The sequence below is a fragment of the Silurus meridionalis genome, chromosome 12, assembly GCF_014805685.1.
Source record: "Silurus meridionalis isolate SWU-2019-XX chromosome 12, ASM1480568v1, whole genome shotgun sequence".
NCBI classification, from domain to species: domain Eukaryota; kingdom Metazoa; phylum Chordata; class Actinopteri; order Siluriformes; family Siluridae; genus Silurus; species Silurus meridionalis.
This window is the reverse complement of record NC_060895.1, coordinates 23850634-23868902: the sequence shown is the minus strand read 5'-3', so window position 1 is coordinate 23868902 and position 18269 is coordinate 23850634. Positions and strand designations below refer to the sequence as shown.

The 18269-nt window shown below is 39.0% G+C and overlaps 1 protein-coding gene across 1 annotated transcript in view; it reads right to left on the bottom strand.

Moving 5' to 3' along the window:
* gucy2f (guanylate cyclase 2F, retinal) overlaps positions 1-17903 on the bottom strand; it is a 19066-nt gene extending 1163 nt beyond the window's left edge. Inside the window, exons 1-18 of the mRNA XM_046862108.1 lie at positions 17359-17903; positions 16367-17176; positions 14038-14339; positions 13450-13804; positions 13108-13192; positions 10717-10813; positions 10100-10228; positions 9929-10009; positions 9672-9848; positions 9343-9499; positions 9101-9250; positions 8819-8967; positions 8347-8510; positions 5760-5952; positions 5400-5574; positions 4011-4109; positions 2656-2750; positions 1432-1517 (exon numbers count right to left, since the gene is read on the bottom strand). Of these exons, the coding sequence (XP_046718064.1) occupies positions 1432-1517; positions 2656-2750; positions 4011-4109; positions 5400-5574; positions 5760-5952; positions 8347-8510; positions 8819-8967; positions 9101-9250; positions 9343-9499; positions 9672-9848; positions 9929-10009; positions 10100-10228; positions 10717-10813; positions 13108-13192; positions 13450-13804; positions 14038-14339; positions 16367-17105 (3233 nt within the window). The 5' untranslated portion in view covers positions 17106-17176; positions 17359-17903. The remainder of the gene's footprint in view (positions 1-1431; positions 1518-2655; positions 2751-4010; positions 4110-5399; positions 5575-5759; positions 5953-8346; positions 8511-8818; positions 8968-9100; positions 9251-9342; positions 9500-9671; positions 9849-9928; positions 10010-10099; positions 10229-10716; positions 10814-13107; positions 13193-13449; positions 13805-14037; positions 14340-16366; positions 17177-17358) is intronic.
* Positions 17904-18269: the final 366 nt, after the last annotated feature.

The window sequence follows — 18269 nt, the reverse complement described above, 5'->3', positions numbered from 1 at the left end:
TGCTGGAACAGGTTTGGGTCTCGTAGTTCAAATCAATGGAAAATTTCAAGCTCCAGCATCAAAAGGCTTTGAATGCAACTGAGTGCCTCCAAGTTTGTGGTAACCGTTTGATGAAGAATCGCAGGTGGCTGGAAAAGGCGGGTGTCCGAATACTTTTGGCAACAGAGTGTAAAACTATTTTTTATGCTTTAACAAAAAAAACATGATCACATGATCGTGGTACTGGATTGAAATTCCTGCAAGTTCCGGAATTTCAGGGGAAGGAACCGGATATGGCTGGAAAAGTCAGGTGTCCCAATACTTTTGCTCATACAGTGTATTTAAACATGAAATTTGTCGATTGTTTTGTTACTTGGTATGTAACAATGGCTGATCATTTAAAAAATGTTTCATCAGGGTATGCAAACTTTTGCACTCAACACCCACACACACACACACACACACACACACACACACACACACACACACACCAATGCCACTATGAAGATGAAGAAAGCAGATTAAAAACACGTACACCGATAACGATTACGAGGCAAATGAATACACGACAACACGAACGATCATACACACACACACACACACACACACACACACACACAACCAATCACGACGTCTCGAGCACCACACGTCACGATACGGCACGGCATGCGAAGAGCTACCTCCGTGCTTTCTGACTCAAGAGACTCGAGCCTTTTTCTCAGCTTTCTTTTTCTTGTAAGCGTCAATGTCTTCTGCACTCAAACCGTGGTTTTCCCTGGTGCATGGAAGTTTTACCATCCGATTTAGAGGAAGTGTAAAGGAAAAGATTATATAAGTTCATTCCAGAAAATGGAGCTATTATTATTACATATAACCATGGAGTCATTTATGGTTTTGAGGGATACATACGTGTTGTTTCTATGTGACGAGCGCAAAATACACAATTAAACAGTAAAGGAGTGTCCAAACAGGACATTTGTGTCTCTACCAGAAGAACTTGTGTAAGAAGGAGAACAGGAGAGAAGATGGGATCAGACTCCCTCACCCCCACACTCACACATGGAGGTGGAAGATTAATGGTTTGGGGTTGTTTTGGAGCAGTGAAGGTTCCGGAAAGTGAAATTGAACATCTATGGAGCGTTTTACAAAGTATTTCAGCTGAATGTTTGGAGAAACAAAGTGTTCAGCTTCTGAGAGTGTGTAAAGCTGTTCTTCATGCTAAGCGAGGATTTTTCAATGAAAATAACGTGGAACATCTGGACATTGGCCAAACAAATCTATAAATCTTCATAGCACTACATTACCCAGTTTGTTGCATAGAAACAATATGAACATGCACGTGTCCCTCAACAACCATAAAAGACTTACAGACTTCTCATAGGCACAGTATATCAGTGTTTTTCTCAATTCATTTTATACTTTTCATGTAAAATGGATAAATCGTCTTCTTACCCTGCTTTGATCTCAGGAGGCTTCGGTAAAGGCTTTGTGAAGTTTGTTTTCCCAACAAGCCAGTATGTTTCTTCAATTCCTTTACCCTGATACACCACACATCAAATCCGAGAGAGAGAGAAAGAGAGAGATAGAGTTAGAGAGTTTTAGGTCTAATCACACAGCAAATACACTATATTGCCAAAAGTATTGGGACACCTGACCTTTCCTCCTCTATGTGGTTCTTTTCCAAACTGTTTCCACAAAGCTGAATTGTACAGGACATCTTTTAGATGGCGCTATATTACAATTTTGCATTCTTCAACTTGGAAACCCAAAACCTGTTCCAGCATGGTGATTCCCCCGTGCACAAAGTGAGCTCCTTGAAGATCTGGTTTACATGCTTTGGAGAGGAAGATCTTGCCGCTATAGAGCTTTGACCTCATCCCTACTGAACACCTTTGGGATGAATGTGAACGCTGACTGCACCCCAGGTCTCCTCACCTACATCAGTACCTGCCGTTCATAACACCCTTGTGGCTGATGAACACAAATATCCATTAACACTTTTCAAACTCTAGTGGAACATCTTCCCAGAAGAGTGGATGGAATTGAGCAAATTGGGACTAAATGTGGAATGCAATGCTCAAAAATCTTACTTATGACCAGGTGACCCAATACTTTTGGCAATATAGTGTGAATGATATGTGCTTTTTGAACATCCCATTCCAAATTTGGCCTCGTTTTCCCTTAGCATAAGCTCCACTCTTCTGGAAAGATGTTCCACCAGATTTTTTGGAGATTTCTGTGAGACTCATTTACAGTGGTGATAGAAAAGTCAAGTACTGATGTAAGTGAGAAGGTGAGGAGGCCTGGGGTGCAGTCAGCATTTACATTCATCCCAAAGGTGTTCAATAGGGTTGAAGTCAGAGCTTTATAGCAGGCCACTCAAGATGTTCCATTTCAACCCATGTAGCTCATATTTATTGAGCTGGATTTGTGTACATTGTTATGCTGACACATCTTTGGGTCTCCTAGTTTAAGTTAATATCCATAGACACTCCTATTCAAGTGTGTACTTACAACTTTGTGGGAAGAGTTTGGAGAAGAACCAGATATGGTTGGAAATGTCAGATGTCCCAATACTTTTGCCAATATATTTGTCCATATTCATAAATGAGCTGGACCATCCTGTTGTTCCAGTACATTAGAAGGAACACTGCAGACCAAAGAAGTTTTTCATACCTTTAATTCTGTCTTTCCTCTGACTTCTATCTGGTAGCCCTCATTCAATGATTGGAGAATCTTCAAAGTGCTTATGTTCACATGAATTCTATAAGCTGCAAGAAAGAAAGAGAAATCCAATCTAACAGTACAATTTCGAGAGTTATAAAAGCACACTTATCAATATCACCACCTAAAACAAACTGGTCAGAAGGTGCTGAGCTCTGATGGTTGTTCTGATGGTGGAGGTTTTTTGGAGATGTTTAGTAAGTCATTGTGAAGGTTAGCATGACAAGTTGTTTGTTTATTGTAGACGGATAGCAAACAAAGGCTAACGATGGATCGACTGGTTGGACCTTCTATCTAGTGACGGGTTGTTCATGAACGATTCGTTAATTTTGTCTTTAATAAGTCTTTAATGTGACTCAGACGACTCGTTCTTCTGAGTCACATTAAAGACTCGTAGAATGAGTCGACTCAAAGAGTGATTCGTTCATTTTCTACTAGACGTGAAGCATGAAGCATCGCAAAATCTCCGTAGGTTATGTACAAGAAAAAGAATTGAGTCACAGAAGTGAATCACTCAATTCTGTTTATCATCATTTGTCCCGATCTGCATTGTCATTTTTTCATAATTGGAACTATCATAGATTAGATTGGAACTATAGTCAGAGTTTGTGTATGTAGACATTTTGGGGATCTGCATATTGAAAACGCAACATTTTATTATATTTCTGATGAAAGGAACACAATGAACTGAAAGTCTCAAAAAGATTAGTTTCTTTCAATAAACGAGATTCAAAGAACCAAGTTACTAAAATGATCCGATCTTCCCATCACTACTTCTACAGTACAGTAATCGATTCTATTAATCATTGTGTTTTCATTCATTACTCCTCCTCTTAATGTCAGAAGAGTTAGCAGACATGGCAAACAATTGGGTAATATCAATCTAAAAGCTTGTCAGTTGTAGATTAGAGGAAGGGAAGCAAAGTCAATTTTCCCAAAGCATCTGCAGGCTTATGACAATATTCATTATAACCTTACTCTAAGTTGTGTGATTTTGACAGAATGTAACTATAAAAAGATAAAAAAAATCCTTTAATAAATGCAAAAAGTGTAATCTAAATTGCTGTGGTGTCAGAGGAAATAAAACACTTTGGGCCACGGTTTTATAGGCAATAATATATATTTCCTATAATAATAATAGTATAATTTCTTTCTGAATGGTCATTGTAACACATTTTTAGTTACATAACCACATCATTGATTATTTCCCTATAATGGCATGCACTAAAGTTTTTTATTCCACACTTGATATCTCTTTGCATAATCTGTCTGTAGAATAGGAAAGAAAGAATTAAGGATTGACTCACGCAGTCCCGTAGATTCCATACGAGAGGCGGTGTTGACTGTATCACCAAAAAGGCAGTATCTAGGCATTGTTAGTCCCACGACTCCAGCCACACATGACCCTACACACAAACAGGGCACTGAAATTTCACAATCCCTTAAATGTCCTTCAATTTGCTTCTCTGAGTAACTCTTTTTATTTCTCACTATTGCTTCCAGATACTGCAGATTTGTACCTAAATGCTGCTGTGGAAATCATAAAATTGTTCAAAACCTTCATAAACAATCAGCTCATAAATTAGGAAATAGTATCTGAATGACAGATTTCTGTTGATCCACCAAGCTGCCGCTGCTGGGCCCTTGAGCAAGGCCCTTGATGCTGAACACCTCAGGTCAGATGATTGCCAAATGTTATGCAACACATTCAGTTCCATTTCATTTACAGGAACTATCCTGTATTTATCCAATAGTATGTCTGTAATCTGGATTTCTGAGCATCATTCAACATGAGTAGCAAAAAAACCTGAAAAACCACTGGGGTAATGAAGCTAGAATGGTACTTTAAATAGACAATTGGGGATAGAGACATCTCTTTATCTTGAAGATGATTGTTCCAGCTTGATAAATGGCCTAACTTTTACATAATTTATAGAGAAATAAATTAGAAAAATCTACAGAATTATTATGTTTCTGTGGAAAACAACACATTTAATATTTGCTGTATTCATTTACATATATGTCTATAGACATGTATATATTATATATTATAAATTATAAATATTATAAATGTTTACATACTGTTTTGCAAACAACTGCTGCTATACATAAGTGTATATTTTTACAAGTATCCTCATTTTTACAGTTTATTTTTTTATACACATTGTACTGTATATTGTATTAACAATTATACAGAATGTATCCTGGTTGGTGCCATTTCCTTGTACTGTTTGCACTCTATGCACTTTGTGATTGGACAACAAGTGCCAGGGTCCTGGTACTGCATAACTGGTTGACTTGTCTTGTATTGTTAAAATGAAGAAAAGCAACAGATGGATTTTATTGATTTGGTCAAAGCTTTGCATTAAGGTGAAATTCTTTCTTCTGATATCCCAGCGATGTTAGACTGTTGGGGTCAGCTCTGAACAGCACCCCCACAGCACCCCTGAGCACGGAGAGTTAATGGACTCGTTCAAACAATACTAGGTTTTGTACCACCTGACCTTCTGATCAGTAACCCAGAGCCTTAACCACTGAGCTTCTGCATCCTCAGTGAATAAAAAACCCTAATCTGGGTGGTTCTGTGTAATTATATGTTTAAGAAACAAACTTTGACAAACAACATTGACAAAGTTACAAGATAAAGTGGATAGTTACAAACATAGACTTTGAAAATTCGAACAGGAGTCTCGTACCTGAGTGAATGCCTATTCTTATCCTGACAGGAACTTCTGGCATGTGGCGCATTTTAAAAGATCCCACAGAGCTCAGGATGTTCAGGGACATGTTGGCAATCTCAGCGGCATGCTTATTCCCGTTCCGCTTTGGCAGTCCAGAGGCCACCATGTAGGCATCACCAATGGTTTCCACCTACCAGGGAAAAGAATGGTTTCCTAGGTTGCTAGGATGAATAGATTTACACATCACTGAACATGTATGTTTAAACCAATTGTTCAGCTGGAAACATCACTGCTGTTACACTGGAATTGTACAGCATAACTTTCAAAGGTCAAACTTAGCACTTAGCACAATGGAATCATCCATCGAAAGCTTACCTTGTATACATCGTGGTTACTCAACACTGCATCGAATAGTGTGTAGAGATCATTGAGCAGATCCACAACCTCGATTGGATCGCTGAGTGAAGAGATCGTTGTGAAGCCCACTATGTCACTGAAGTAGATGGTAACCTGGTCAAAGTACTCTGGCTCTACTGAAGCACCTGTTTTCAATGCCTCAGCCACGGATCTGCAAGATGTTATGTTTCTTGAATAAGGTGGCTAGAACAGGTGATTTCAAAATTCTTGGAAACAATGGTGCAATTCACTGTTTCTGCATACTTACCACATACCACTTAGAATTTCAACCCAGACACAAGAGAAAGACAGTTTTATATGTACGAGGTGGATTTAAAAAGTTTTGAGACAAGAAAGTACTTTATTAAACTACATCTCCACACTATCACCATCAAAATAGTCCCCTTGCACAGCAATACAGCGCTCCTGTCCTGGAAGTCTTCTTTTCAGAGTGTCAGGCACCTTGCTGGATCTCCACAATTGTACAGAAATGGCAAACTTTAAGCTGGAGCTTCATTTTGGGAAAGAGGGCGAAGTCCACAGGTGCTAAATCTGGTGAGTAGGGTTGTGCGGAAGTGATATCATGTTGTTTTCACAACAATCACTCAGTGACAAAGTGCGGAAGTGGACAAAATAGCATACGTGGTAATGCACGTGGTCAGATTAGCACCTGTTGCACAGCCCCTGATGTACATCGAACGATAACTTTTGGCAAAATGACTTATGAATGTTTGTGCTCCCTGTGACTGTGCGTGAAGCCGTGTGCTGTTATCTGTTGATGTGTTATAAAACTAGTCTTGAAACATTTTGATACCACCTGGCTCTATAAATGTTAGGCGAGTGTGAGAGGTGGTGACAATAACCTTTTTTAAGTTCTTGTGCATGAGACCTTCCAGCAAAGTCAGAGATTGTAAGTAACAAAAAAATTATGCAGAATTCTCCATAAATATTGATTACTTGCTGCACTGATACCAGAATGACAGGCAACCCTGGTATCTAAAAAAAAGCTTTCTATTTTACCTCCGCAAACTGCTAGGGGTGGTAAGAATGGCCGCAATAGTGTATTATATGCAATGAGAACTCATCTGGGTCAAACTAAGGATTTTTTGCCCATCATGGCTCCATAAGCAGTACTGAGAATCTTGTGTAACAGAGGAGTAAAATAGTATAGTAAATAACAACGTTAGTCATTTGTCAATGCATTTTCTCCCAGCAGGTTGTCTAGTTCCAGGTGGAAAAACCAGTGGCACAGTTGGCAATTTGTTCCCTTGGATGAAAATGATCTCAAAATTTTTTTTACTCCAATAAGTTGTAAAAAGAATAATGTACTGTGGAGCATTGGTGCAAAACTTGTGCGGTCTTGATGATTAATATGGCCAAGTGGAGTGAAAATATGACATCACCAAAGCAGGACAGATAAATCATTCAGTCTGAAAACTGAAGGCCAGATAAATCATCCACAATTTGTTTTGTTTTAATCTCACCAGAGGTGGTAGGAAAACCAGAACAACCTTATGGAAGGATCTGTGGTTTCTATCACTCTGATGGGGCAATTAGACCATTGTCTATAGACAAGCTTGGATAGATAGAGCTTGTCTTGTTTGCACTAAGATGCAGTCTGTGTTTTGTGGTTATTTAGTGTACAGCCATTTGTTTAGGGGGTGAACTCGAATTGTCAAAAAATTCGATGCTTTGATAGGAGGAGCCTGATTCGACTACCAATCTGTCATGTAATGATTGTGCCATTTTGTTTATATGGGGGTGCTTAATGTCTGCACATAGAACTACCGGTTTTAAGCATTAAGTAAATATAAAGAAAGAAAGAAGGTTTTGATACATAATTCTATTGTGCATGAATAGATTTTGCCCCCATTGTGACAGATTGAAGTTACACTTTCCATAAGCGACACATGAGCATCTTGTCGAGGATTTAAATATTGAACAATCTCTCATTTCTGTAAAGGTATATTTGTTCAAGTTTAATTCTGTACATTTGATGTTTTTTTTGTTGGTGCATCGATGTTGCGCTGTCTGGAGTGTTGCCTTTCTGCACTTATTTATTTATTTTATAGGTTTATTGATCCAAAATGTTTTTTCTAAAATCTACACACCCCTACGTGGGATATATATTTCTGAAAAGCATATAGATCCAGCCAGACAAGTGGCATACAACTTGAACTTGCACACATCTTAAAAAATAACCCTTTGGCCTTTCTTTTAGCACAGGGGGTATATTTTGAGATGATCCTAATACCTGAGACATCTGGAAATTCCCTGTACTTGGCTCCTTGTTTACTAGAACCCAGTAAATGTTTCAATTATGATGATATGGAACCAAAGCGTAAGTTTCTGGGCCAATAGATTTCCTGACATGATCCATCTCAGCACAGCACATGCCTTGACTGAAGGGTCTCAGTTTACATGAAAAGGACACAAGAAGGTATCCAGGTAAATCTCACCCTCCCTGATGTTTGAGAGTTCAAACAGAACCAATGAAATTAACATGGGAATAAATGTAGTCATCTTTGTATTAGAACACACATCATAATATTTAATACATTCTTACGGTGGGAGCATTTCAGCCAGGAGTTTCTCCGTCCGCTGCTTCTCTATCTCCAACTCCTCTGTCCGCTCCCTGATTAGATCCTCGAGGTTCGACGAGTACTGCTCGAGCATGCGTAACATAGAGTCTATAATGTTTGTCTTCTTGCCCTTGTTTATGAGCTTGAACTGTAAAAGAAGTGATATAGACAAATATATTACCTTTCTTCTTATTTTGGTCAATTGATAATCTCTTACTCTAAAGCACAAGAAATGGTTCAAACCCCCCTCTATGCAGTAGGTCAATATGCTAAGAGGAGAACAGAGCAGCTCAGCTGTTCTCACGTAATCTGGCAGATGTCCAGCTTGAGTGTTAAATCGCTTATATCCTCTGACACGGCACTCATGTGAAGCCCAGACTGCTGACTCAGTACTTCCACTCATATAGAGTGCACTCGCTCAATAAAGTAATTAGAAACAACAAAATGCGGTTATACCTGATCAAATATTTCATCAAAGGCAGGCCTCCTGTCAGGCTGCTCACTCCAGCACTGTTTCATCAGTTGGATACACTCTAGAGGAGCCTGATCCGGAGCAACTGTAGGTCTGCACATGGGGGGAGGTTTCTTCACCTTCCGAATGATCTCTGTACATAATACAAGGTAAAGGCTAGTTATGGTGGCCAAAAAGTGCAAGATTGAGGCGCAAACACAAACGAAAAACGAAACATTACCACCATTTGAGAAAAGTTTCTTTTGAATTGAGATTATTCAACGAACCTTCAGGTGGTAGTCCAAGCATGCAGTATGGAGCACCACGGACGACCACCTCTTGGAGTATGATGGCAAAGCTATACACATCACCCTTAGATGTACCTTTTCGTGGGCTCTCAGGGTCCCTGAGAAGTTCAGGAGCTGTCCAGAAGAGATCTGAGAAACAAGACCAGGACCAGCCCATGCGTGCTGCCATGCTTTAGATATTGAGCACACTTTATTTGTAGGAAATAGATCAGGAGTCATACCTTCAGGTGAATGTTCCTCTTTTGGAGATTTTTGAGATTCAAGAAGCTCGTTGAAACCATAGTCTGTGATTTTGAGGACAAATCGTCCATCAACCACACAGTTGCGTGATTTTAGTCGGCCATGGGGAAATTCTCGATGGTGAAGGTATTTCATTCCCTGTCCAAAACAAGACAAAGTTCTTAGACATTTTTACTTTTATTTTATTTTTTATGTATTTCATGTACTGGGGAAACAAAATGTCATTTTTATAATTTTTTTGCTTTTTTATCATGAAGACAAACCAGTTTCAAGCTACACATTTGTCATTAATAAGAAGACATTTAGACACCTTAATGAGGTCCAAAAGCAAGGAGGACTTGAACATCCAGTCAAGCTTAACATCATCGTTGCGTAGTAGATCCTGCAAGCTTCCTCTGGAGCAGTGCTCAGTGACCACGGCAAACATGCCACAGTCACAGAAGAACCCAAGAAATGGGTTAACGTTTTCATTCCTGAGATCCTTCATCTAAAAAAGCAAACAAATCCAAAACCATTTAAAACCCTAGTGATTAGCATTAATAGTTTTAGTAGCATTGTTGCATGTACCTTTGTAAATATTTTGGTGGTACTCTGTTTGACTTCCTTGAATTGACCCTTCTCAAACTTCTTGAGCCACACCCAGTCACCCTGTGAAATATAATTTAACCTTTAAGTTTTTTATGAAGTTTGAGAACCCACAATTAAAATGCTCTTTTTTATTTATGTACAGTGTCCTACCTCATACACGGCAACGTTGGAGGTCTCGTGTGTTGCAGTTGCCAAACTGTTGACAGAGTGATCAGCTGACCTTACGCTCTTCTCATCAGCCACACTTTTAGAATCACTGAGTTCCTCTAGGGTGATTTTCTGACATGACAAATGATAAGATAGAAGTAGAAGGGAAAATACAACATCAAGGCATCAAGCATTTTTTTGTTATTATTTATTTATTTGTTTTTAATATATTTACTATATACATATTTATTTTGAGAACTAATTTAATTACATGTTTGAGACTATATCCATGGGTTTCATACATATCCAAAATGCATTGGAATTTAGCCCCTTTATCTACCAGAAGTATTTTCAGCTTTTCTTGTGTCTTCATCTGTAAACTCTGCTCAAATAAACCATGTCCATAGTTTTCAATTTCGTCTCCAAACTGCCTTTAGCAACCTCTTGCTTATGAACTCATAGACCACTAACTGTGGTGTATCTGTTTTTGGGACTCCTTTGCTCTTAGAAGCAACAATCAAAACCTTGTCGCTTTCTATTCTGTTTAAGATCTCCATTCAGAACATCTAAAGTTCTTAATGTAACCAAGTAACATTCTAGGCTAAAGAGTCACATTGTACCCGTTTGCTTAGCTGGGGATTGATGAAACTGAGATCTTCAAGAGTAAGCAAGATCCTGTTGGGTCCTTTCACCAGTTGGAGTTGTTGGATTCGCCTCCTGTTCAAATAAGACGTGCAATTGCTAATAAGTAATTGTTTCTCTGTGGACCAATTACAGGGCGGCACAGGGAAATGGTAAACTTTTGGAACTTAGAGTTGGCAACCCTGGGGTGTTTTTGGACCAGTGCGAGCTCCTATTGAACCCCATGCCAGTAGTTATAATGGAGCAGTGGAGTGGTGCACAACGAGCGTTTGCTGTAAAAACTTTTACATCCTGAATTCCAAATTCTTTGGTATATTTTTTGTTTAGTGATGTGGCAAATGTTCTATAGGTGAAAGATCTGGACTGCAAGCTAAGTCAGCACCTGGACTCTTCTACTAAGAAGCAATACTGTTGTAATAACTACTCTAATAACATCTAAGGGAGTTTTTCCTTGCCACAATCGCCATGGCTGCTCATCAGGGATAAATACACCTTGTTCACCTTAACTGTTAAATTCTGTAAAGCTGCTTTGAGACAATGTCTGCTGTGAAAAGCGCTATAGAAATAAACTTGACTTGACTCAATAAACCTGTGGTATGTGGTTTTGCATTGTCTGATGAAACACACAAGGCTTTCCCTGAAATAGATGTCGTTCGGAGGGGAGGATATGCTCTAAAAAACCTTATATACCTTTTTAGCATTTATAGTGCCTTTCAAAACATGCAAACTGCACATACTGTATGCACTTATGCACCCCCATACCATCAGAGATGCTGGCTTTTAAACTGAACGCTAATAACACGCTGGAAAGTCCCACCCCTCTTTAGCCCGGAGGACACGGCGTCCATGATTTCCAACAAGAATGTCAAATTTGGACTTAACTGATCATAGAACACTTTTCCACTTTGAAACAGTCAATTTTGAATGAGCCTTGGCCCACAGGACACAATGGCGCTTCTGGACCATTTTCACATATGGTTTAGCAGGATAGAGCTTTAGTTGGCATCTGCAGATGGCACAGTGCACACAGTGTATTCCTCAGCCCATTTAGTCACGTCAATGACACAATCATGCCGAAGAGAGATGCGGTGTCATCTGAGGGCTCGAAGACCACCGGGATCCAACAAAAATTCTTTAGCCTAGTTTCTCCAGTCTCTATGAATCTTCTGATGATGTTATGTACTATAGATGATGAGATTTGCAAAGCCTTTACAATTTGACAGATTGGTGAGCCTCTGCCCATCTTTACTTCTGAAAGACTCTGTCTCTCTAAGTCGTCCTTTTATAACTAATCATGTTAGAAACCTGATGTCAATTAACTTGATTAGTTGCTAGATGTTCTTCCAGCTGAATATTTTCAAATCTTCTGACATTTTCAGCCCTTTGTTCCCCCATGCCAACTATTTTGAGACCTGTACCTGTACAATAAGCAAATTTTTAGCATAAAAGTGTAACATTTTAAACAATTATGTTATCTATCTTTTATTGTGAATAAAATATTGGCTCATGTGATTTGAAAGTCTTTTCATTTTCATTTTATTAAAATAAAATAAAAAATAAATAAAAAAACATTTCTGGAATTCGGGTTGTATAATAATGGTGATAGAGTGAGTGCTGTGCAAGGGGAGTTTTGGCATCATTACCATTTAGGACACTATGATTGTTGCCTCGTCTGCTCATGTGATTATGACATAAAATGGCTCTCCTTCCACTGTACCATGCTTCCTCAGATCTTCAAGCACTGCTCAACTGGTCCCACCTCCTCTTAGGGTAAGATGTGGTAAATTGGTGGCTTCAAATGACAGGTGACAAATGACTGTTGTCTTTATGTCTGAAAAAAGGGGGTGCTATAATTCCTCTTAACAGAGTTTAAGATGAGGTATCCTAAGTCTGCAACCTAGTGAACCAGTGTTGATTTATTCATTAATAGAGCCTAAAAGCACTTTTTTACATTGCTCTGGATAAAAACATTTGCTAAATGCCTTAAAAATGTAAATGGTAGGGCCCCTCATGATGGCAGCTTGACCAGCCTTAATATTGTTTGGTCTGAACACCACCTGGGGACTTACTTTTTAATAGTGAAACCTTCTTCAAAGTGATGCCCCATGTTGTAATTGCATGAGCAGACGGGACACGATCATGACTTACAATTTTGCCATTTTTATAAAAGGCTTTTACAGTAAAAACTTGTTGCACACCACTGCACTGCTACATTATAACTATTGGCAAGGGGTTCAAAACGAGCTTGCATTGGTTCCAAGCAATCACCCACGCCCCAGGATCACCAACTCCTAGTTCCAAAATGTACCATTTCCCTGCACCGCCTTGTATTTTCCAACACAAAAAAACATGATACACTCATAAATTACCTTATAAGCAGACTTATCCCAATAGCACCAACAATGAAAATGAAGACAATTGTGAAGACTATGATTACATAGATTATATCCACACCTAGGATAAAAAACATAAAGTATTGATTGTCAGGTCAGTCTAAATTAAATGTCATTTAAAGTAGCACAAAGAATTCATCTTTAAAGTAAGAACAATGTGTAATATATAAAAAAATATAAAACAATGATTTTGAGTTTGAGTCTCATGACCACATTTGAAATTAACAAAAATCACATGGGATCATGACCCCTTCTTTGGAAACCCTTGGTTTTGCAGCTATTTTAACAACTGTTATTCTATCAGACTTGTTTGAGTACCTCCAGTGCAAATGGATTTGGGATTGAACCAGCAGCTGGAATCAGCAGAAGGAGAGGAACCCCCAGGATAGTGGATGGACCTGCCAGCATAGCGCACCATGTTTGAGCTAAGATCCACCAAGTAGCAAAGGTACAGGTCAGTTCCCAAGCCATCGGAGTCCAAGATAATGTAGTTGGTCTGTCCTTCACCCTGTGAGTCAATCTGGAGGTTCTGGTTGAAGCCTGGAAATGTCAGATTCCGTGTGTAGAAGGCCAAGTTGGTCCCGGAGAACCACTGACCAGCTCTCCTGGTGTTGTGCATGGCTTTGGCAAGGAGGTAAAAACCATTGTAGATTGTACCAAAAAGAGGGGAAACCTAAAATTCAGATGTTGGAATAAAGGAAAAGGGTTATAACAAATAAAAGAAAAGCAAACTTCAGACAATTTTCATAATTTTCCTCTGCTACCAACAGTCAAGTAGTGAAGATGCATGGAGTAGGAATACCTGTTATTCTTTTTTTTTTTTTTAGATTTGTAGTTATCCAGGCCATCAAATAATCCTGAACACAATTGCTTAAAGAACGACTATATATTTGTCTTTTCCCTCACCTGCTGAGGATCCTGGCTAACAGTCAACTCCTGCTGTTTCTTGGCATTATTAAAGGCCTGGTTGAAGGACATCAGATCTGATGTTACCGTAATGGTGAGCACGGCATCATATGCGATACGTAGCTTGGTGTTGTTCAGAATTGAAAAATACGAGATATTGGTGTAGGGCAGGCTGTAGAGGAGAGCGTCATATGGAATAAAGACATAACTGCCACTTGTTAAGCCCATATCATAGGCCTTGAGCAGGAAATTCAGCTGCTTTTCACCGCCAATCAACACCGAATGCATGCACATGATGATAACTGGGGAGATAAACACATTAGAGGTGTAAAAGCCATGAAATTTATTTCAAGCACAGTTTATTGGCACTACTATTGGTTTTCCCTTTTCAATTATACCCAAATTTGTACCTAATTTACTCCCCCACACACACACACACACACACACACAAACACACACACACACACACACACACACACACACACACACACACACACTTGAGTTGAGGAATATACTATTTGCCCCTTCTGCAAGTTTGACCTCAGAGAAGAATTCACAGATTTAACAGAAGATAGTTGGTATATGCCTTTCCTACCCTGGGAGCATGGACAATTTTCGGCAGTCTTTTTGACTCCTGGCCATGAACATTAATGGGATCATCATAATGCTAAACAATTGTAATGCCTATTAGCCATAACTTCATAGGTGTAACCTTATGACCACCTGAATTGTGTAGATCCTCCTTTTGCTGCTAAAACAGTCGTGACCAGTTGAGCAACAACATTTACTTCTACATCTTTTACATTTTACATGTGTTTATCTAAATGGTTTACTTAAGGGCAACTCATCAGACAAGAGACTAGCTACATCACATCATAAGAAAGGAGGAGATTTCAGACTTTATCTATGCTCTCCATCCTGATTAGTAAACTCACAGCATGGTTTAAGAGGAACGAATGTGTCCACATTTGTGTTTCTACTCCATGGACCGATGGTCAAAGAAATGTGGGAATTTCTGTTCTATTGGTTCTTAGTAAGCCACAGTGTTTGTTTTGTGCATTTGAAGGTCATAGCAGGAACTACCTTCTCACAGATGTTACATAATATTACATGTAACCATAACTGGTTACGAAGCATGATTGAGTTGATCTTTACATACAGTATGTAATAGCAAGTGATTGTGGTCAGAGATAACAAAAGTACACCCATCCTTCACTCAAGTAGAAGTACAGATGCTCATGTTCTGACTGCAATTTTTTCACTCAAGTTAAAGTAAAGTAGTTTGGACTCTGACACGTACTTAAGTAAAAAGCAGCCATTAAAACTACCTGTTTTAGTGTCACACTGGTAACTGAACCTCACATCAAAAAAGAATACAAATACTAAAAAATAAAAATGTTGTTACCTAATAAATGTATCCAGGCTGAACATCCACCATATAGAGTCAAGAGTCAAGAAGCTTTTTTTTTATTGTCATATATGGTAAAACACAAGCAAAGAAAAGATGATGATGATCATGTGATCAGGAATGTCTCTGTTCTCCGTCATGTTTACATCACTGACTCCCTCTGTCTCATCCACGTTAACCCCAGACTTCCTACTGCCTTCTACCTGCTCATTGTGAGCTTCATAAACTAGTCTATGTCTCCGGTGTGTATGAGCATGGAAGCGGTACACCAGTGGTAAAGTGAAAAAGCCGTGCAATTACTAGAAATGTGTTGAAGGGCTGAAAACGTCGCAGTGAGAACAACATTTCTTTTATCATGTCACCAAATAGATTAAAAGAAAAAATAACAAGCCTGTTTTGAAAATGTAAGAATTAGAAATGTCAGATATTTGTGTTAAAAATGTGAAAGTAAAAAGTTAATAAAAAAAAAAATAGTAACAAAGTTACTTCCCATCTCTGATTGTAGTATACCATCTTACCAGAGGTTGAGAGATAATAAGGAAGTGATAGTGCAGTAGTTAAGGTTTCTGATCAAAAGGTCTTGAGGTCAAATCCTGGTGCCACCAAGAAGGAACAAATGGGCCTTAAACCCTCAACTGCTCAGTTGTATTTATTGGATAATTCTTAATCGTTCTTAATAAAGGCATCTACCGAAATAAAGTTAATTGTAAAAAGGGCATCTGCCAAATGCCACAAATGGAAATGCCAGCTGCCATAAAGTCATAAGTAGGAATAATATAGGCTTATGAACTCTATACTTAAGTAGAGTGGTATCACATGATTATATGACCAGACATTAGACATGTGTATTTTCATACATCTAAAGCAAATATAGTAAAAATGATTTAAACAAAAGTCCCAATAAAATCGACTTTGCTTTACCTTTGATTTCCCCAGCGTTCTGGATGTTTCTCAGCGTGTTCTCCATCTCTGTGTCGTTATTTCCGATCGAGGCAACGATGCCTATGGGAAGTCCTTGACTCCTGAGCGAGCTGGCCAGTTTGCTAGCAGTGTCGACCCATATATCCTCGTTGGAGGACACAATGCCGATGTTGGCCCAACTGAAATACTTCAAAACCATGTACAGTACCCGTGTAGGTGAGGGCAAGATCCGTGCGAAGGTCGGGTAGCCCTGGATTCGATCAAGCTCGTAGTTGATGCAGGCCCAAGAAAAAATTGGTTTATCCCAGTTCTTGCCCAGGAGCGCCGCTGCATTGCAGTATCCTGGATTTCCAGGTCCGACAAACGCGTCGGCTTGTTTTTCGTATTGAACAAACGTCATCAGCGCTTTTGAAGTTTCGCACGGTTCTTGAAGAACCACAAAGTCCATCGTACATCCCAGGTCCAAACTGGCATCCGTGTTTATCCTACTAATGGCTAAATTTGAAGCTACAACAGGTAATGTTTTGGAATAAACAGGGTCACAATTCCAAGGCCCGATGACCCCGACTTTAAAACTGAGACATTGCACGCAGCAGGGAGAAGTCAAAACGGCAAGAATTGTCCATAAATTGAAAAACGGCAGCGTCGAAAGGCTGTGCTTGCTTCTCAGCACGTTACAACACAGACAGCTGGATACGTCCAACAGTGCGCCTCTAAAATGGAGAGGAAATTGTTGCATTGTCCACTTTTTCTATCCGTTATGATGGGGGGATTTTACATGACCGTCTTGGGGGCCAGACTAAAGTGTAGCTGAAAGCAAAAGAAAGGAACGGGTTTTTGTCTGAACACCTTTTTCATGACTATTATGTGGTCAATTAAAACATAAATATCATAAATATATCATGATATTATATCATAAATATAACCCTCTCATATTGTGACACCTACAAAACTATTAACAATATTAAAAATAAAATAAAAACTTGACTTACCATTATCTACCATTAAGTCCAAAAGTAGAGATGATCATTTTCCCACGGAGGTTTCTTCAGACTTTCAGACTTTCTATCACCATTTCTCAAGTTTTTCTCCCCTTCCAGATCTACTGTGTGTTTTCAATCCACAAATACAGCACCGTATAACCCTCTCTGCAAGTGCAGCAGCACAGAGAAACCACTTCAGCACCCAGGAGAGCTCCTTAGTGCCTGCTGTTAGTAACGACGTGTTCACCACTGACACTCATTCACCTCGAACAAACCAAGAAACACCAACATTTTCTCGTTTTGCTTGAGGCCTCCAGTCCATCGACGTGTCCGTTGTCCATTATTTAAACTTTTGGATGTTACCTTGACCAGTTTCCAATCACATTCTCCATCCTCAATAAGTCTGGAGTGATTAATATTGCATTACAAAAACAAACCAAAAAAAACCCAAAAATTTTATTTTCATTAGATATATATACATATAATCACTCTCTCAAGTCTTTTGTGGTCATTCAATTAAAGTCTTCTCAAAGTGACCCCAGGCTGTGATGTCATCATTAACCCCGGGTCTAATCCATACTTGGTAAGGAGCAGCATAAGAGGATTGCAGATGAAGCCTGCATTTATGCTTCACAGAGTTCTCACTCACCGAGAGAGCAATTCATTAGCTTAGTGTAATATGTGGAAAATAATTCACAATGAATTCTGAATATCTTATGTCGGGATGTTAATGATGCAATGTTTATCTCTTATCAAGGAAAATATATTTATTTTTATTAAATAATTATTAATACTGTTCATGGATTATTCAATTCACATCCTTGATTGTTTTTAGGTTGGTCCACAGTCATGACTGTTTCAAAAATTGAGCAAAGCTGAACGAGAGAGTCTTTAGTGTCAATTCAACACTGGAAAAGTGG